Here is a 21,962-nt window from a genome sequence, read left to right on the forward strand (position 1 = left end):
CATAGTATTTTTTTGTTTGAGATCATCAAAGTCATAGAAAATCACTGCAGTTCCTAGTGGAGAGATGTTCACATACCAAAACCCCTCCCTCACCTAAATTAACTGGCACTAACTGGTACACTTGTTGGCAGCCGCATTGGAGAGGCCAGGGAGTGAACTGATAGGCATAGAGCCAGAAATACTGTTTTAGGGCTGGTTTCTCAATACCAATGTTGAGACACATCTGCAGTGCAAAAAACCTACACTACCAATGCTCATGCTGTCTTATAAATAGGCTTGGAAGGATTAGATTTTTATTAGTAAGCATCAGTAAATGTTGCTGTACACATGCAAACTGATGAAGTAATATTTCCATCCATAATAACTGAAATTTACAGACTGGCAAGGTAAGAAAAATGCTGCTGGAGAACTCATTAGAGTTTGATTTGAGGATATTTACTGCCTATATTTTGACATGTGATGTTGGCAATTTGTGTTTTAATGGTTATAAAAGATTTAACTTTTTGAATTTCAGCATTGACTGTCATTAGATGATGATGATTGTTTGACCTCCCAATTGTCTGGCCCTCTGATCATTTCCTGCAACTGTGAACAATTTAAATTGATAAAAATTGAATAAAAGCAGCTTAAAACCCATAATTTTGTGCAACTGTAAAAATTTAAATGGCAAAAAATGCTTAAAATTAAACATCAATATTATCTGTCGAAATTATAAAAATATTGAATTCTGCACATCTACTTATAAAAAATAGATAATATATAATAATGTATGATAATATATACAAATAATTGTCATGTGGATGGATATACACAGGCCTTGAGGACTATCAACCCAGCACCTTTTCCTTGTAGAAAAATCTAAACCAGTTTAATAGAGTACAATATTCTTTCTACAGAATTTTTTAACCAACCTATTGGATTCAATAGCAGTAACATAATTAAACAGGTTTCAATAGAAATTATTCTTAACACCTTGTCATGGGCTGTACAAACCCCACACTGGAAGGGAAGGGACTAAAGAATTGCCTTCTGCACAGATGTTCTTTCCCACTGCACCTGCAAAGCTTGCACGGGCTAGAGGAGGAGCTTACAGGGGAGCAGAGTAGCTCAGTAGCTTGCAAACAGCCAAGGTGGTCTCTGAGCTCCTGGGAAAGAGCACAGCAGGAGCCTGAACCCTGGCTGTAATGACCTTGCCAAGCCAGCAAAGGAGGGATCTGTGACTCTGTGAAGGGTAGAGACCCATTGGAGAGGGTCCCCTACCAGCCCCTAAGGAGGGGAGAGCAATAGAAGCCTCTCCCTGGAACGGGGAATCTAGCTGAGGGATATCCCTGAAGGTAGAAGGTCTGAACCATGAGGCCCCAAATTAAGGGGAAGCCAATCCCTTACCTAATCTAGAAATCTACCCTGTTGTTGGACCCTCTACGTATACCCTGAAAGGGGTGCACGGAGTGGCCATAAAAAGGGGAGCGCCTGAAAAGGAAAAAGCCTGCCACACCCATGCCTGACCACTTGGGGACATTGGCATATTTCATGTGCCCCACATATTTTTAATTCTTTTTTTTTTTTTTGTGGCAGAAAATAGCTTCTGCTGAAAAGTTGCTGCAATTCTACCTTTTGTCCACCAGAGGGTGCTGCGGTGCTAGAACAGAGCAGCAGCTCCCAACAGAAAATCATAGAATCATAGACTATCAGGGTTGGAAGGGACCTCAGGAGGTCATCTAGTCCAACCCCCTGCTCAAAGCAGGACCAACCCCCAACTAAATCATCCCAGCTAGGGCTTTGTCAAGCCTGACCTTAAAAACCGCTAAGGGAGGAGATTCCACCACCTCTCTAGGTAACCCAATCCAGTGCTTCACCACCCTCCTAGTGAAAAAGTTTTTCCTAATATCCAACCTAAACCTCCCCCACTGCAACTTGAGACCATTGCTACTTGTTCTGTCAGGAGCATAACTTCTGCTGTTCCACATTTTGCCCACCAAAGGGCGCTGTGGCACTAGAACATGGCAGCTGCTCCTGGCAAGCCCCAACTATGATAGGGAAGAGAAAGAGCCTGCCTACTTCACAGCACGTGTTGGGCCAAGTCAGGAGATAAGGGATATGGGGAGACAGACTGCGTGGGTCTGCTTGGGAGTCAGACAGGGGCTCATAAGGGCCAGTGGGCGAGGACAGACTGGGGCAGGGTTGAATGGGAGTAGAGGCGCTGGGCCACAGGGGGGAGGGAGGTGCAGAGCCACGTGGGTGGAGGGGATGCAGAGCTACAGGGGAAGAGGGATGGCTGAGTGGGGGACAAAGACACATGGAGACAGGGGGTGAAGAGACACATGGAGATGGGGGCTGGCTGAGAAGGCGCAGGGCCATGGTGAGGGGGTGCAGAGCTACGGGGGGAGGGGGATGGCTGAGTGGGGACATAGAGACACATGGGGACAGAATGCAGGAATACATGGAGATGAGGGGTGGGGGCTCACTGAGGGGGTGCAGGGACACATGGAGATGGGGGGAGGGGTGTAGGGCCACATGGGGACAGGAGGTGGCTGAGGGGGGCACAGAGACACATGGGGACAGGGGAGGGGTGCATGGACACATGGGGACAGGCAGGGGTGCAGGGCCACATGGGGATGGGAGGAGTGGGTGTCTGAGTGGGGGTGCAGGGACACATGGACAGGGGGTGCAAGGACAGATGGGGGTATAGGGACACATGGGCACAGGCGCTGATGTGCCTGACTGAATGGGAGAGGCTAGGGGTCAGCCAGGATCTGCATGGGGCATGCTCCCTAAAATCCCTCCCCGCCCCCTAAAATAACCTGTTCCATACTTTTCCCACCCATACCCAACAACTCTTCAAGTTCATACCTAGGCTATTTCCCAGCAATTACTTCACTCTCCCTGAGCTCCTCCATTATCCCTGACTCCCCCAAGCCTTTGCACTTCTTCTGAGAGGTGCAGGAAATATGGTCCTGTGCTGTAATTTAAATGAATTATTACTCAGAATTCTGTATTAATATGCCTAGTAAGGAATCTACTTGTCAAAAAACATTTTGTGAATCGTTTTTTTTTTTGTCTGTGTTGTTACAGACATACTTACTGACGGGTATTTTGAAATAAATTACCAAAATAATTGAAACTGGTGTGATTATATTGTGTTATTTTAACAAAATATGCAGAATTTTGCAGAATTTCAAAATGTGTCCAGAATTTTTAAATTTTTGGCACAGAATTCTCCCAGGATTATTATTATATCCTTGATTATTTTAGCAGAGAATATAATCAAGAATATATGGGCTGTAGGAATAATTTCCAATCCTTTCTATAGAATTTAATAGAGAATTATATCCCTGCTGTGGAATTTTATTGACTGGTTAAAAACATCCTAGAGAAAGGATATTCTTGGTTATTAATCATGTATATTCTATAGAAATCTGTTTAATTTCTATAGAACTCTGTTGATGTAATCTTTATAGGACATTTCCCTGAGTGTCAAAGAGAAGCAAATTCGCTCACAAGGAAAAGAATGTGTTTCCACTAGGGCTCTCAATTAATCATAGTTAACACATGCAATTAATTAAAAAAATTAATCATTTTAGTTGCACTGTTAAACAATAGAATACCTATTGAAATTTATTAAATATTTTTCGATGTTTCTCTACATTTTCAAATATATTGATTTCAATTACAGCACAGTATACAAAGTGTACAATGCTCACGTTATATTATTATTTTTATTGCAAATATTTGCACTGTAAAAATGATAAACAAAAGAAAAAGTATTTTTCAATTCACCTCATACAAGTACCATAATGCAATCTCTTTATCATGAAAGTGCAACTTTCAAATATAGATTTGTTTTTGTTACGTAACTGCACTAAAAAAAAAAACAATTTAAAACTATCTAGAGCCTACAAGTCCACTCAGTCATACTTCTTGTTCACATTTGTTTACATTTACAGGAGATAATGCTACTGGCTTCTTATTTACAATGTCACCTGAAAGTGAGAACAGGCATTCACATGACATGTCTGTAGCCAGCATTGCAAGATATTTACATCCCAGATATGCTAAACATTCGTATGCCCCTTCATGCTTCGGCCACCATTCCAGAGAACATGCTTCCATGCTGATGACGTTCATTAAAAAAATAATTTGTTAATTAAATTTTGACTGAGCTCCTTGCGGGGAGAATAGCACGTCTCCTGCACTGTTTTACCTGCATTCTGCCATATATTTCATGTTATAGCAGTCTCGGATGATGACCAGCACATTTTGTTCGTTTTAAGAGCACTTTCACTACAGATCTGACAAAATGAAAAGAAGGTACCAATGTGAGATTTCTAAAGATAACTGCAGCACTCAGCCCAAGATTTAAGAATCTGAAGTGCCTTCCAAAATCTGAGAGGGATGAGGTGTGGAGCATGCTTTCAGAAGTCTTAAAAGAGCAACACTCTGATGCGGAAACTACGGAACCCGAACCACTAAAAAAGAAAATCGACCATCTGCTCGTGGCATCTGACCCACCGATGCATGTTTACTCATCATCTCTGCACTACTTTGGATCGTTATCGAGCAGAACCCGTCATCAGCATGGACATGTCCTCTGGAATGATGGTTGAAGCATGAAGGGACATATGAATCTTTAGCACATCTGGCACGTAAATATCTTGCAACGCCGGCTACAACAATGCCATGCGAACACCTGTTCTCACGTTCAGGTGATGTAAACTAGAAGTGGGCAGCATTATCTCCTGCAAATTTAAACAAACGTGTTTGTCTGAGCGACTGACTGAACAAGAAATAGGACTGAGTGGACTTGTAGGCTCTAAAGTTTTACATTTTTATTTTTGAATGCAGTTATTTTTTGTACATAATTGTACATTTATAAGTTCAACTTTCATGATAAAGAGATTGCACTTCAGTCCTTGTATGAGGTGAATTGAAAAATACTATTGTTTTTTCTTTTTTACAACAAAATATTTGTAATAAAAAATAAAGTGAGCCCCGTACTCTTTGTGTTGTGTTGTAATTGAAATCAATATATTTGAAAATGTAGAAAACATCCAAAAATATTTAAATAAATGGCATTCTATTGTTTAACAGTGCGAATAATCGTGCAATTAATCACGATTAATTTTTTAAATCACATGATTAATTGTGATTAATTTTTTTAATGGTTTGATAGCCCTAGTTTCCATTTTGTTAAAGGTTATCACTTTGTCACGATAATTTGACAGTCATTTTTGAATCAGAGTTTCCTTTTCTTTATTTTCCATATCTCTAAAGATTTAATTTACATTTTGCAAACCAATACTGCAGATACAATTTTTGGATATTCTTAAGTAGGAAAAATTAATCTGTGGTTAATCTTTTTTACATTGTTTTGAAAAGAACAATTGAAAATAGGAGGCAAGCAGCAATTTCTGTGTTTAACTATGTGTGATTATTGATCTCCAGGGAACACCAGGTGAAAAAGGAGAGAAGGGTGATCGTGGTCTCCCTGGTCAGCAGGTATTCCCTATATTATTGCTTTACTGTATCATTTAGTAGATCTATTTGAATGTGGAATTGCCATCCTTGTGTTGGGCAGAGCAGATATTCAAAGATATTGAGGGGGACTGTGGTGTAACTGAACCTGCAAGGGATTTAGAATCAGTAACCTCTGAGATCTGATTGTGGCCCTGTCACTGATTTGTTGTGTGTCCATGGGCAAATCACTTAGGGCCTGACTTTGAAGAGCCAGCCTCTCCTTTTGTATCCACAAGTAATCTGAGGTGCAATTTTGTGAGAGCAACTGTGAGCAAGTAGCTATCTGACTACCTGATTTGCAGAACTCTGGTAGGTGGATATATACCTATCCTCATGGGAACCTGTAATATTACAATTGTAATGATTAGTAAGGGAGGCTCTTTTAATTGCCATTTAAAAATCAGGCACTCAATTTTTCTCGACTTCCGTATGAGGAGAGATTAATAAGATTGGGACTTTTCAGCTTGGAAAAGAGACAACTAATGGGGGATATGATTGCGGTCTATAAAATCATGATTGGTGTGGAGAAACTAACTAAGGAAGTGTTATTTACTCCTCCTCATAACACAAGAACTAGGGGTCACCAAATGAAATTAATAGGCAGCAGGCTTAAAACAAACAAAAGGAAGTATTTCTTCACACAACACACAGTCAACCTGTGGAACTCTTTACCAGAAGATGTTGTGAAGGCCAAGACTTTAATAGGCCTCAAAAAAGAGTTAGATAAATTCATAGAGGATAGGTCCATCAGTGGTTATTAGCTAGGATGGGCAGGGATGTTGTCCCTAGCCTCTGTTTGCCAGAAGCTGGAACTGAGCAACAGGGAATGGTTATCTGTTCTTTCGAGTCCCTCTGGGGCACGTGGTATTGGCCACTCTCAGGAGACAGGATACTGGGCTAGATGGACCCTTGGTCTGACCCAGTATGGCTGTTCTTATGTTCTATGACCATCTTGCAAGATGCTGAGGGTTGCTGAGCGCCCTCAGCTCTTACTGAAGTCAATTTTCCTGATATGTAGCCTCAATTTTTCATTTCTTAGTTTATCATATTATTCCTGGTTATAATCTCTTGTACCAACCAACCAAGATAAATCCTTTCCCTCCTTGATGTTTACACACTTCAGATATTTGTTGGCTGTTACCAGGTTCCCCAATTTCTAGCCCTGCTAGATACTTAGGTCTCATAATCTTTCCTCATAAATCAATCTCTCCGGCCTTCTGGATCGTTTTGTATGCCTGTGGCTGCAGTAATGGTCCGGGATCAATGCCAATGCCTCTCAGCAGCCAGTTGGAGGAGAGGGAGGATTTCATCTGAACTCTGTGGAACTCTGCCAGGCATAGCTCATTTATTTGGGCTGGATGCTTGATCAAGGGTTTGCCCCTTTGCTATTACTGCACTGAGTTCAGACAATATGGTAACTCATCCCTTTACAAAAACGGAGAGAGAGAGAGAGATGGAAATAGTGATTTAGTTTAAGGATCTGATTTACCTCAATGGAGTTACACTGGTATAAAACTGGAGTGATGCAGTGGTGGCATCTGTAGACATTATTTGCTTTTAAATAATATATTAAAACTGAAAAGGTTAATTGCATGTGCATATTAATAAGTCCTGTTTATTTCGCTGAAGCTCCACCTTACCTGAATCATAGATATGGCCCTACCATGAGTCACCCTGTGGAGTATCTGAAGCCCCGTTTATCCCAGGGCTTTTGATGTCATGTCAGATAAAGGGGTTGCACTATACTGTGTAGGGGTTGCTGCCACTCTGATCTTTTGCCCCCTTATCATTCATAGGGTGTCCCAGGAGCATCAGGATCACCGGGACGGGATGGAACTCAAGGTCAAAGGGTAAGGTGAAACAAACAGATTTTTCATTTGAAGCATTTCCATTCCATCAGCGATGGCCCTAGGACAGGTGAGACCTGGGAAGTGTAAGGAGGGCAAACGACTATATTGAAATGTGCCCCCTCACTCTTCTCTTCTGCAAACTAAATAAGCCCAGTTCCCTCAGCCTCTCCTCATAAGTCATGTGTCCCAGCCCCCTAATCGTTTTCGTTGCCCTCCGCTGGACTTTTTCCAAGTTCATTCCATACTGTATTTATTTAATTTAAATATATAATTCAAAATAACAAATTCTACATCTTATATTTAGGCTCACAATTTGTTTAACTGGAAAAAATTGAAACTGGTGCTGTAACTGGAAAAAAAAAGTTAACTACATCAAGCAACGCCACAACTTACGTACAGTGGGTTCTAATGTGTTATCAATAGGATAAAAAGTAGTGTCGTAAACTTCAGCCATCCCTTTTTAGGGGTCCCATTGACTATTCTGCCCTGGGGTCTGGAATTGCTGTTGCTGGGCTTGGTAAATAATAATAATAATAATAAGGGTCTATTTATATAATAGTTTTAGATTTATACCTGATAGTTCTTGTGCACTGGTGCCAGTACTGTGGGGGAATCAAAATTGTTATTAGTTTAATTTACAGTCAGTCCAGTCACACAGCAATCTAGTACATAGGTGTCCATGTCACAAACACTACCATGATTATAGCTGGCACTAACTAGCACCTTTGTTGGTTGTCTCAAGAGAGAAGCAAGGAACAGAATTGAGAGACTTTATTGCCCTCCAGAACAGGTTGAAAAATTTTGGAATAACAATAAGGAAGCCTGTACTATTTCTGATGTATTTGTTTGGTACAAATAGAGGTCTTCTGTGTCCAATACTCTTAATCTGGCAGTACATTATTTTCTATAAATGTTTAAAAATGAAACATGGGTAAAAGAGTAGGTGAACGCTGTTAAACTAAGAATGAACTACATAATAATAGAAAGATGTGATCAACTTTCTTCTGCTTGTGGTAGACTGAGGGATATTTACATTCTGGCTAGCAACCAAGATATGGATCTTAGTATTAACTTATTTGTTTAAACCTCTAGGTACTTTCACCTGTGTCTTTGGAAACCTCTATAAGTTAGACTTATAAAGCAGCAGCTGATCAGTCTTTTGTTTCATACTGCTAGGTACACTGAATCCTGGTATTGCAAAAGAATCCCTACCTGATTATTAATAATTCAGTACAATGTACAGGTCAAGTACATAGTTAAATTGGACTTATAGTTTCCTTAAGCACATTTAACTTTAAGCCTGTGAGTAGTTCCACTGAAGTCAGTATAGTGTTTGGGGTAATAGATGGTTTCCCTCTGAAATTAAGAAAAAAAGGAGAGAATTTTAAAGAGTAAGATTTGTGCTGAGTTATGTTCGGATCGAAATCAACATTTTGAACTAAGTTTCCAAGTTTACAACTAAATTACGAGTCAAACATATGAGATCAGAAATGTTGCTCTATTATGTTAGACAATCAGACTTCATATCAACTGCCCTCTTTTCAATCTTATTCTAAGTGTATGCCTTTTCCTACGTTGTATACTACATACCTCTCTGTTTTTCTAATACCTCACCATCTTGTAGCTTCTCTTAGCCCCTTCCCTTTGGCTATGTCTGCTTTGGCCTTCCCCCTCCCCCTCCCCCTTACTGTTGCTACAACTGGTTCAGCTGCAATTAGGGTACTGGGGAGAGCACTAATGTATAAGGCTTCCGTGACCACTGGTGTTTTGTCACCATTTTGTCTAACCTTGCTCAGAGCAAGTCTAGGTGACATGGTGCTAAAAATGCTAGTGGCCTCCAGTGACTTGTCTGTGTAACCCGCTAGTGAATGTGTTACAGGTTCTCTTCTGTGCCCAATCCCTAGAGATATGAGGCTGCTACAGCCCCACTTAGACAGCTTTGCCATTTTATCTCAAGCTGTAGCTGCTTATACTTTTGGCTCCAGGGGTGCCCGGTTCAATCCCTTGTGTGTCAGACAGCAGTTTTTAAATTGGTGCTACCACTTGGGAGCTGAAGTGATAGTGTAGTCACAGTAGGATATTTTTGAGAAAAAAGGATGACAGACAAAGGCTTTGATTAAGTGAGGGGAAAGGCATGTAACTCTTATTCTGGAGATAGCCCCAGGGTGGTTTATAATAAGGGTAGGAAGTTAAATAAATTCTCAGTTTTAAATACTGATCATAATTCTTTCCTGTGTTTAGTTTCTCCTGCTCTTGAGGAAGTGAACTAGATGATTGTTCTTCAGTTAAGCGTGTTCAATATTTCTCAGGAAGTTCTGAGGATCTTATAGAATCAGACTTGTCATTGGGCATTTGTGCTATATTGTCATGCTACAGTGATTTCTATGGCAACAGACTGTGAAGTTATACATACAGAATGATGGGCTTGATTCTCCACTCTATTGCATTAGTTTATGCTAATGTAACTCCATTGATTCCAGTGGAGTCACACTGGCCTAAAACTCCTGTGAAAGTGGTGATCCAGCCCAGTAACCTCACTGCACAGTCTATCTGAAGGGAAAGCTCATCGGAAATGGAGTATTCTGTAATTCTGACAGATGTCACTGCATCAGTAGCAAAGGGGCACTGGAAAGTTATGAAGTAAATTACTTTTTTGTATAATGTTTTCTTTGTCAAACTTCCTTCTGTAAGCCAAGCTCTGAAACTATTTTTCAGCCTCTACTATAAAACTAAAATTATATTAAAATTGATAAAAAGAACAGGAGTACTTGTGGCACCTTAGAGACTAACAAATTTATTAGAGCATAAGCTTTCGTGGACTACAGCCCACTTCTTCGGATGCATCCGAAGAAGTGGGCTGTAGTCCACGAAAGCTTATGCTCTAATAAATTTGTTAGTCTCTAAGGTGCCACAAGTACTCCTGTTCTTTTTGCAGATACAGACTAACACGGCTTCTACTCTGAAACCTGTCATTAAAATTGATGTTTTCCGTGTTATTCTTAGCTTGGCCATCACTTTCTTTTTAATGTTTATTATTAATTAAAATGCTTGAGGCATAATGGGCCTGATTCATCAAAGCACTTGAAAAATTCCACTAATGTTAATGGGATTTAAGCACATGACTAAGCATTTTGCTGAATCATAGCCAATATGATGTTAATTTTTAAACATCCTTTAACTCCAAATAGATTTTTTCCCCCTTCCAGTTCACTTTTATTTCCTTTCTTCTTTTCTGCTTCGTCTTACTTTCTAATAGAACTTCTAATCATTATTAAAATCTGTTTATAAGGGTCTCTGATTTTGCTTCCCATTTGACATTTATTTTAATTTTTTATTCAATACTAAGTTTAAAACTCCCCTCTGCCCCTGGGTTGTTAATTTTTTTTATCCTGGTTTATTTATTTAAGATTTAAAAAAAATATATATATATATACTATTTCTTTCCTTTTCATAGCTTTCAGTAGTTTCTTTTTAAAAGAAGAAATTAAAGTATATCCCCTAATCAGGTGTATAAAATACAAACAGAAACCAAATTCATAATGGACTGCCCAGGCTTTGAGATGAGATTAAAATTAATTTTAAAGGTTGAAACAGAGTTAAAGTTCTGTTTTCTGTTAATAACAAACTCAAAGCATCCATGATAGATTTTTTTAAACAAATCTGGTACCTGGACTAGATCTAAATTTCAGATTTATACTAAGAACCATCCCCTGGCTCACCTTAGTCTTCCTGTTATAAATGAAGAAATAGAGATGTTGGGAAAGGAGACATGGTTTCTGCCTGTTTTATTCTCGACGACGTGGTCATTGCAAAAATATTCAAGGAACCTTTCCCTGCCCTTCTCTCCCCACACAATGGCCCATACTAGAGTGACTGTACTAAAACGGGCAATGTGTGCTTTTATACTAACTCTCCTGGACACAGCTATGTCCTGCACAAAGTGGCCAGGTTGAATTGTGCAGGACTGTGTGCTTGAATTGAGATCAAGGTGCTGGTTAGCCTCCCTCACTCCTCCAAGCCACAACTGGCCCAAATATTCTCCACTTAGACTCCCCTGTCCTTTCAGTTCTTCCTTTTCTGCTAGGGATATGAAGTTAAGATTGTGACTAGCCCTTGTGCAGGTGCACAGGCAGAGGAGAAAAGGTGCTTTCTTTTCCCGTGTTCCCCATGGCCTCCACACAAGGTCCAGTTATACATACTGTCCTCAATCTCTCCTGAGAGATGCAAGCCACCCTTTTGGGGGCAGAGCTAGCCAGTTGGGGAGAAAGGACCATAAAGTACCATTCTAAGAGATGGTGCAGTAGGTACATCTCTCCTGCATGCACATATTGGGGGAGAGACTGCCGCCATCACTCTGTCCTCAGATTCCCCAGCTCATTTGAATTATTCCCTACCCCCAAATGTCTGTGACTTGGTCACCTCTCATTGTTCCCTGGTGGCTTTCTCATATCCCCTCCCCCATCAGATAAATCTGAAATATCTGGTTCCTGGACACAGGAGTATCTGGAGCAAATTCAGGAACCATTGACTATTAGGTTTACTGAATATGACCACATCTGAGGTATAGTACCTTAGTTCCAAAAGATGACACTATTTGGGTTAAGCCATCAAAAGAGAGCTCAATAAATGAAACAATGCACAGTATCCCAATGTTTTACTATTCTGAGTACCATTCTGTGAGCCCACACGGTCTTTACTGAACCAAAATTAGTGGCATAAGCAGCCAACAGAAACACATTTCCATTTTTTTCTACCAATTCCTCCCACTAACTGCCACCTATGCTACATATGTTCAGAATTAGTCTAAAACACATATCAGCTATCAGATAATCTGAAAAACTACTAACCCTCATGGTAGCATAAACAAACTACACTGTTGTATATCTTTTACTTCTGGGTTAGTACAAAGAATATTTACTATCATACTGCTCCTTGAGACAGACTCCTGTTTGACTTAATTTATAAACTGCAATTTTCACACCTAACAATTACAGTTGCAGACCATTTTAAATGGCCAAGAGATACAAAAACAGTGCCAAGAGAAATACACCCCCAGGATATGCAAGGAGACATTCTCCAGCAGCTAAGAGTAAGAAGTATTGCCCAGTGGGAATAAATGAAGTGTAATTAAAAACTTTACATTCAAAGAAAAAACAGCATTTCTAAGCTTACTGTTAGTTCCTGCCATTTACGGTAGGGTGGGAAGGGAAGTATGGCAGTTTTTACACAAGTAGTGTGGAGACTCTGAGTCCAATCCAGCTCCTTGGACGTCAGTGGAAAGACGTCCATAAAATATTCTGGATGAAATCCTGGCCCCATTGAAGTCAACAGGGACAGGTTTTCACCCACTTGTTTTTAAAAAATTAAACAGTTTGATTAAATATCAAAGCATCAGTTTTCCTGAGAGTTAAACCAATATGAAAACAAACAGGTATTCTGCTTTACATCATTTTGTAAGGGACTTCCACACTGCGAGTGTCACAAATGAAGTCTAACATACATTTTTCTAAACTTTTGCAAAAACAAAACACTTCTTTAACAAAATGGATACTACCCACGTCAAGCTCAGAAACACCAGTCGTATTTGTCAATTTTTATTTTTAATTTCATTTCACGGGTTATTCATGGGTAGAGTTTGTCAAGCCTTTAGAATTTGCAGTTTCATGGGCTGAGCAAACTTTTCTTGATTTGCTGATTGATTTGAAATGAACTAAATTTATTTATTTATACTCTAAAAGTGGATTCAGGTAGACTGGCATTTATTTCATGGTAACATAGAATCATAGAATCATAGAATATCAGAGTTGGAAGGGACCTCAAGAGGTCATCTAGTCCAACCCCCTGCTCAAAGCAGGACCAATTCCCAGCTAAATCATCCCAGCCAGGGCTTTGTCAAGCCGGGCCTTAAAAACCTCCAAGGAAGGAGACTCCACCACCTCCCTAGGTAACGCATTCCAGTGTTTCACCACCCTCCTAGTGAAATAGTTTTTCCTGATATCCAACCTGGATCTCCCTCACTGCAACTTGAGACCATTGCTCCTTGTTCTGTCAACATCACCATTCTTTTTTATTCTCTAGTTCTTATCATAATGAGGGGGCCGTATAGGGCTCTTGAAGCTTTAGGCATTATCCTGAGATACTGTGAAACAGGAAAGCATCTCTTATCCACACTGTGGATAGTTGATATAATATGGGTATGACATACTTATTTTGTCATCTTAAACACCCTTACAATGGAGTAGAGAATATTTTCCAGTTACACCGAAGATAAATTTGCAAACCAATAGTTTATACCATATATAAGCAGGTTAGAATCATAGTTTCCAAATACTAAAGCATTACATCTAGTCAGGGCCGTCCCTAGGGGCAGGGCCGGCTCCAGGCACCAGCATTCCAAACAGGTGCTTCCAAACTCCCCAAGCAGTGCGCTGAATTGCTGCCGCGGACGGCGGGGCAGTCCGTGTGCCGTTAGGGCGGCACATGTGTTTCTGCAGCAGCGGCAATTCGGTGCCAGCTTCTATATTCAGCTGCCCGCGGCGGCAATTCAGTGGCTTCTGTCTTCCGGTTGCCACCGAATTGCTGCCGCCGCGGAAACACGCATGCGGCCCTAACGGCACACAGACTGCCCCCACCATCTGCGGCGGCAATTCGTCGCGCTGCTTGGGGCGGCAAAAACAGTAGAGCCGGCCCTGCTACGGGGGACGGGGCCCGGGACAAATCAGCCTTCCTGCTAGTCTCCTCTCTGTTCGCCAGGCGCACCCGCCCGGCCGACACTCGCCTACTCACCCAGCCTGCCTGCTCACCGCTCTTATCCGCGCCATCCACCCACCCGCCAGTCTCCTTGCTGCCTGCCGCTCGCCTCCCATTTGCCTCCTCACTCTGCGTGCCTGCTCGTCTTCCTTCCCGCCTCCTCACCTGAATATTGGGACAAATGGCATCCCAATCATACATTGGTTGGGATATGGGACAAAGGGCTAAATATCAGGTCAGCATGGGGCCCCCCAAAGCGCGGGGCCCTGGGCGGTTGCCCTGATTCACCCTACCCAAGTGACAGCTCTGCTTCTAGTAGTTTGTCACCTATCCATTGCTAAAATCATTAGAATTTAAGGGGGGACAGAGGAGGGAAAGAAGAAAACCAGCATTATGTGATTTATTTTTTAAGGTTGCGCACAATATATTGTAACTTGTCAGGGTTGTAAGCCTTTTGGTGGACAAGTATAAATGCTTTTAGAACCAGCAAACTTTTCCAAATATTGGTTCAGGACTAATGATCAGAACAGTTGATGGGTTATGATTTAGAGTGTTTGAATGAAAAATATGCTTCCTGATTAACATGCATAAGTATCCTTTACTCTTCTACATTTGTACACTTTCTGTCATGAGTAGTTTGCTCTCTAGTATGGGGGTAGTCTTTAGTCTTTGGCTCTGATTCAGGAAGGTTCTTAAGTGTGTAACTTCATTCATGAATATGCCCAATGAAGTCTCATTAAGCAGCTTCCTGAATCAGGGCCTCTGTGGTGTCCAGTAAAGCTGTGCACTATTTCTGGGTAATGAAACTTTCCTTTCCGATAATGCATTCATCATGAAGTCAGTGGGCATAGGCACATGAGTAACAATGAGCTGTGTGAAGAAGAGTCGGTAGGATTGGGATCCATCTTAGGTAATTCTAGTAAGAGTTTTCAGAGCGCTTAAAATTCACAAAAGAGCAACCTTTCTCATCCACCTATTTACAGAAACATTCTAGGTGAAATTTGCCCTTTTGCAGAGCATCAGCAAAAGGCTTACATAGCACTTCATACTACTTAAACATTGTTCTGAGGTTCTAGGTGGGACTTGAATGGTATGTAGGCTTCTGCTGGTCCTTTGAATGGAGTGAATCTTTCTTTCTTTCTTAATAAACAAAATCTTTTAATAACAAAATTAAAAGTATGTTGCCTTCTAGAAGAAATTATCTGGACTTGAAGAGTGTAACTCTTCTAAGAAGCGTGTTGATTAATTTCCATATTCCTTTTCCCTAGGGTCTGCCTGGCAAAGATGGACCCACAGGGCCCCAAGGTCCTCCTGGGCCAGTGGTAAGTACTGTCTATGTGGGATTTATTACTGTATGAGTTGAGGTCTTTCAGGATGTAGGTTGCTGTCTGTGCCAGCTGGGGCTAAATAGCCGATTGCACTGGAGTTTAGAATTCTGATTAATCATGGGCTTGGCAGAGAGCTGACCGTGCTATGCCAGTTCTTTGGATCCTTACCTTGAGAGACAATGACTCCCCCATGGCAAAGGGGGATTGAGTCACTCAATAAATAGGCTGCCATCTTGTGGTAAGTAAAGTAGCTGCGTTGTGTAAAGTGGACTAATAGCCCTTGGCATTGAGATGAGGCAGAGACTCTAGTCTTGCCAGAAGTTCCAGTCTGGTCTTGTTCTCTGAGGAGAGCCACCAGAGTTCATTGCCCCAGGTCATGCAGCTGAAGCCCTGTAGAATGTATTCAAACATTTCACAAAATAATTAAGAGATCATCTAGAGGCCAGAGTCTGACCTCAGCTGTCTTCAGTAGGAGCAGTACACATTCATCTGAGGGCAGAATTTTGTTCCTTGTGTTATAAATCTGCCTCTGGAAGATACATTTTTAAGGAGTGATGCATTTACTAGTAAGCTTTGTAGTGGGGTTATAGAGAACTGTGGGCCAATTTGTCTGTGATGGTTTTAAATATTCTCTAATTGCCAGATTCTGCCAGTCTTACTCATGTTGTGTAGTAGGGCAGATGAAATCAGTGGGTAAGGTACTACACATTATGAGCAAGCGTGGTAAAATCTGACCCTAAAGTCGTTGCTGTTATCACTGACTAGGATAGAAGATATCTTTGTAGAAGGAATCTTGCATGCACCTTAGACATTCACAATCTGTGGTTTGAATTCCTTTTTGGAAGGCATGTGACACTGAAAAATGTACAAGTGCTTTAACTTCATTACTTTATTAGAACTATCCAGAATCAGGACACAAGACAATCTATTATTTACATGTTAGCGACAAGAAAGTAAAATATTTAGAAAGTAAAAGTCCACCTGCAATCTCCAGAGTTCTCCCCCACCCCCATTCCTTGGCTACCGCACTAACATCATTACTACTTTGGGGTCCTACAGGAGTGGGGGGAAAAACAGTTGAAATAACGGTAAAGGTTTTAAGTTTAACAAAAGCAAGGAAATTGTGAATTGATGCTACCATTATGTTGTGACTTACAAAGCACCCACTTGCCATTCGTTTAAATGTTTATTATTCAAAATAAAGATTCACAAGGCCTGAGCATGCTATAAAATACTAGTCCATCTCCAGGTCAGTGCAGCGATCAGCTGACTAACACAGATCAACAGCATTCTCATAGACTGGCCAGCACCAGATGCAAATCCACGAGGATAGAGGCTATGAACCTAACCCATTTGGGAAATAAGATCTGAGGATTCATATGGGTTCAAATCTTGCCCTTGAAACTACAGCCACAGGAAGTGCCATGGCAGAAGAACAGATGTGGTTACACTGTATATGGAGGGGTGAGATGGGGCCTAGGTGGGCCTGGAGAGAGGCAAGGCCAAAGGATCCATTGCTGTGTAAACCTTTCAATGATTCCAGAACATCAAGCTGCAGTAACGTCCACATGGTTGTTCCTTAACTGCTCAGCAATCTGGGGATGGGTGGATTCTTTCTTTTGTTCAGCTGTTCCCTGGTTATTCAGGCCAAGTGCTGGGTTAAGATTTGCCCCACAGCCCTGGACCCTCAGACTCATTGAAGTCCAGAAGAGGTTTGGCCGATTAAGGATTGTAGGATTGGGCCCTTTACTCCTTTGTGAAATTATGTAACTACTAGGGTGACCAGAGAGCAAAGGTGAAAAATCGGGAAGGGGGTGAGGGATAATAGGAGCCTATATAAGAAAAAGGCCCCAAAATCGGGACTGTCCCTATAAAATCATGACATCTGGTCACCCTAATAACTACATATTGAAAAAAGAATGTGTTACTAGCTGAATAATAGTGATATTACCCTTTATGCTATTTGCATAATAAATAAATACTATTTAGCACCTATTTCTTTACCTATTTGCAGCACTGTGCTGACATTAACTAATGCATTACATTAATGAATATTCATCACTGTGAAAATCTCATCTAGAACAGCTACAATCTCATTCTTAATTCACCTTCTTGTGCCTATTGCATGGGTTCTCCAAACAGGGTATAGTTTTAAATATAGTCCGTGTTTCAAATTCGTTGAGGAATTGAAGTGTGAGGCTATCTGCTGGCAGCCTTAAATCACAATTTCTTTAAATTTGTAAATCGACCTTTTCACTGATTTTTAAAAAGGATTATGAATTCAGAATTCATTTATATTTTAATGGTCATTTAAAAAAGAAAACACAATGAAAATAAACATTTCATCTCTGGCTTCTACTATTATGGACATGAAAGTGGATCCATCGGACTTGATAAAGGACTAAATTTAGTAGCAATAATCTACCGTAGTGTACTATGCATAATGCGTAGTCTTCTCACTTTTCAAATCACCAATGCACCATCGTGGAACTGCTGCAGCTAGGATGCTGACCATATAGTACAAAAATGGTGTTTAAGTATTTTTGTCAATAAGGACTCATTGATGTTGGATGTCACAATTAACTATTTACTCTCTCTCTTTTTCCATGGAGGGAATACCTGGTGCTCCTGGTGTTCCAGGGGTTATGGGAAACACTGGGCCACAAGGTGGTGTTGGACCCCCTGTAAGTAAGCTAACATAATCCTTATATATTAGCAATGTTGTGCTATTCAGTTTCTAACCTTCACCGTTATCCATTACAAAGAGCTACACAGAATTGTGGTCCATTTGCTCATGAAGCCCACGTGCTGATTTCAATTAATGACTAAATGAAACATCCCATTGTTGGTATAATTTAGTTTTTGTTTAGTTTTGTTTTGCTTAAAATGTTGGGTAGAAATATACGCATGAAAGCATCAAGAAAAGACATTGCCCTTAAAGGTTAAAAGGATACAGGATAGGAATTCATATTCTGAATGTAGCCGTTTAATTTTCTTGCCATTTCAAATTACACTAAGGAAAATAAAATGTGCTGCTTTATTAGACTTAACACTTTCCACAAAGATGGCATTTTTTCAAAATGACCTGATTCTCATCTTATTTTATACTGGTTTTCCACCAATGTAACACTGTGGACTTCAGCGAGTGTACTCCTGATTTACATGGGTGTAAATGACATCAGAATCAGACCCACTTTTAAAATGTAATTACAGGCTTCAACTACCGAAAATTTTGCCATTGATGTCAGTGAGAGCCCTTGGGCCCTTGATTCTGTTCAGGATCTAATGCTCAATTTTTCTACCATTTAAATGTCAATGACTTTTTTAACACATGAAAGAAAATATTTTAAGTAAAAAAATCTATAAAATGAGGGTATAAATTCCACACTAGTGACAGTTTGGGAGTTTTTCAGTTGACCTTTTAGGTGTAACTATTCAGATAAATATTTTGAATTCATAAATTATGAATTTAACAGTTTAACATTTGTTTCCTTATGTAGCCTGCTTAAAAATATTTGTAAATATTATAATGGATGTTATAATCTTATGTTCTAGAAAGTATTTGAATCTGATATTGTCCAGCTGCACGTCTGGCTTGATTTGTAGAATACTAAATAATTTTAGATTTTTTTCAAATATCCAGTTGACTTTGGTGATTTATACTAACAGAAACATTTGAAATATTTGGCTAAATGGGAATATAATGACTGATGATAAAATATAAGCAAAGATAATAGACTAACACTCTCTTCATCATACTCTACCAGTATTATAATTAAACACCCAATTAAGAGATTTGGTGAGCTATAAAACTTATCTGGAACTGGAGCATTGACAATAATGTAGGCACATGCTCCGGAAATTGGCCTAAATTTTCATAAGTGCAGATATGCCTGAGGGTCATATGAGGCCAAACTCTGTGAGTGCCTAGAGTCTTACTGGAAAGACAAACTGGAGAGGTCAAAAATGACTGAAAATCAGGATTGCATCCACCAAAACCTACCGAATGGCCAGGTTCAAAAGCAGGTACATTTCTGCCTGTGCAGCCGATTTCAGTCTGCACTGTTGTTGGCTCCAGTGCCATTTTAGAGACAACCCAGGCAACAGAATACAGTGTGAAGAGGAAGGTGAACTTAGCAGAAAGGGAACAGAAGCCCCTCTGTGTTTCCAGAATATCATCCTGGCTACACTACTCTGAGAAAGAGACAGCACCCACAACCACTAGGCAGGATAAGTCTTCCCAGACTAAAGGGTCAGAAATGAGGAGCAGTGGAGAGAAAAAAGCTGGGAAAGGTAACCACCATCTGCTACTCAGTCACAGAGAGGAGAAATACCTGCTGGGGATTGAAAAGGAAAGAGCATATTTAAGAGAACGTCTCCGTCCCCACGCCAGGATTATATAGGGATCTAAAACTGAGTTGTTTACTTTCCTTCCTTTCACTGTGATACTCTCATATTTGGCGATTCAAACATACAATACGTAGAACTAGAAAGAAAGGTGAGAATTAACTTTGTTTAATCTTTTAACAGGGTGCTCCTGGTGCAAAGGGGGAAAGGGGTGAACGGGTAAGTACTCTGTAGCCACATTCAACAGCCACAAGTACATTTCAATCTGACCTTCTGTCCCATAAACCCCTCACTGCAGTAATTTACAGTCACTCCACTCATAGCTAGGGTGAGTTTAGATCTAATCCGACAAATTTTCTTCTTCACTAATCTCCGTCCCTCGAAATTTTAATAAAATTTAAAAAGAAAGTAACATAATATGTATGTATCAGTGAGCATATCCCATAATCTTCTGTGGTTACCATCCCCAGCCTTTTGTTTGTTGTCTGAAAACAGGAGCTTCTCATTTCCAACTCTGTTATCAACATCCTTGGGCAAGTCCCAGAGTTCTCTGCCTCATTTTCCCCATCTGTAACATAGGGACCATAAAGACATACCTCCCACATGCTCTCTGAGCACATTCAAGATAAAAGTGCTGTTGGAGCAATGTGTTGCTATGGTGGTGTTGTTATCCAGGGTGACATTCAGTCCCAGGCAATGGTTCGTGCGGTTGCTCGTCAGGTGTGTGAACAGCTCATCCAAGGTAAGCCGATCAATATCTCTTATGTTTGAATTTTAGGTGCCGGTTTCTACAGCTACAGAATAGATCTGTAGCTGGTATGAAAACGAAAAGCCACTGAACACTACCTCCCCTCTAACGGTATATTCCCTAGGCCAGGGGTGAACAAACTTTTTGGCCTGAGGGCCACATCGGGGTTCCCAAACTGTATGGAGGGCCGGGTAGGGAAGGCTGTGCCTCCCCAAAGAGCCTGGCCCCCGCCCCTTATCTGCCCCCTCCCACTTCCCGCCTCCTGACTGCCCCCCTCAGAACTCCCGACCCATCCAACCCCCCCCTGCTTCCTGTCCTCTGCCCCCTCACGGGACCCCCCCACCCCTAACTGCCCCCCCGGGACCCAACCCCCTATCCAACCCTCCCTGCTCCCTGTCCCCTGACTGCCCCGACCCCTGTCCACACCTGACAGACCCCCTGGGACTCCCACGCCTATCCAACCTCCCTGTCCCTTGACCCTCCCTCCCCCCAGAACCTCCACCCCATCCAACCGCCCCCTGTCCCCTGACCGCCCCCCCCAACCTCTGCCCCATCCAACCGCTCCCTGGCCCCTGACTGCCCCCCTGGGACTCCTGCCCCTTATCCAACCCTCCCCACCTTACCATGCCACTCAGATCAGCATGTCTGGCAGCCATACCACCCACCTGGAGCCAGCCATGCCGCCGCGCTGCTCGGCAGAAGTTCGCAGCCCCGCCGCCCAGAGCGCTGGTGGCACAGCGAGCTGAGGCTGCGGGGGAGGGACTGGGGGGCTAGCCTTCCCGTCCGGAAGCTCAAAGGCCGGGCAGGACGGTCCCGCGAGCCAGATGTGGCCCGTGGGCCGTAGTTTGCCCACCTCTGCCCTAAGCCACCAGACAGTACCTACCCTCTAACAGTGTATTCCCTAGGCCACCAAACAATACCTCCCCTCTAACAGTGTACTCCCTCGGTCACCGAACAGTGCCTACCCTCTAACAGTGTATTCCCTAGGTCACCGAACAGTGCCTACCCTCTAATAGTGTATTGCCTAGGCCACCAAACAATATCTCCCCTCTAACAGTGGATTCCCTAGACAACTGAACAGTATCTACTCCCTAATAATGTATACCCTAGGCCACCAAACAGTACCTACCCTCTAACAGCATATATACTTGGCCACAGAACAGTACCTACCCTCTAACAGCACGCACCTAAGGCCACTGAACAGTGCCTGCCCTCTAACAGTGTATATTCTGGGGTACCTAAGAATATACACACTATACTTCTCCACCGACAAGTACACACTTTATCATCACCACAACTAGCATACATGACAGACCACATTCTTAACTTCTCCCCCTTAGGACGAGAGCCTTCCAGCACCTTTCACCAACCTACCCCCTTCAAACATCCCTGGGCCAGATTATCCACTTTGTCCTGAATTTGGTG

At 41.6% G+C, this 21,962-nt stretch overlaps 1 protein-coding gene across 1 annotated transcript in view; it reads left to right on the plus strand.

Annotated features, from left to right (window-relative positions):
- The window catches only part of COL14A1 (collagen type XIV alpha 1 chain), a 165,157-nt gene that overhangs the window by 128,001 nt on the left and 15,194 nt on the right, over positions 1-21,962 (plus strand). Inside the window, 6 exon segments of the mRNA XM_024108240.3 lie at positions 5,443-5,496; positions 7,311-7,364; positions 15,383-15,436; positions 18,055-18,126; positions 19,973-20,008; positions 20,465-20,531. Coding sequence (XP_023964008.2) covers positions 5,443-5,496; positions 7,311-7,364; positions 15,383-15,436; positions 18,055-18,126; positions 19,973-20,008; positions 20,465-20,531 — 337 coding nt within the window.

This window comes from Chrysemys picta, chromosome 2 (assembly GCF_011386835.1).
Source record: "Chrysemys picta bellii isolate R12L10 chromosome 2, ASM1138683v2, whole genome shotgun sequence".
Classification (NCBI taxonomy): Eukaryota; Metazoa; Chordata; order Testudines; family Emydidae; genus Chrysemys; species Chrysemys picta.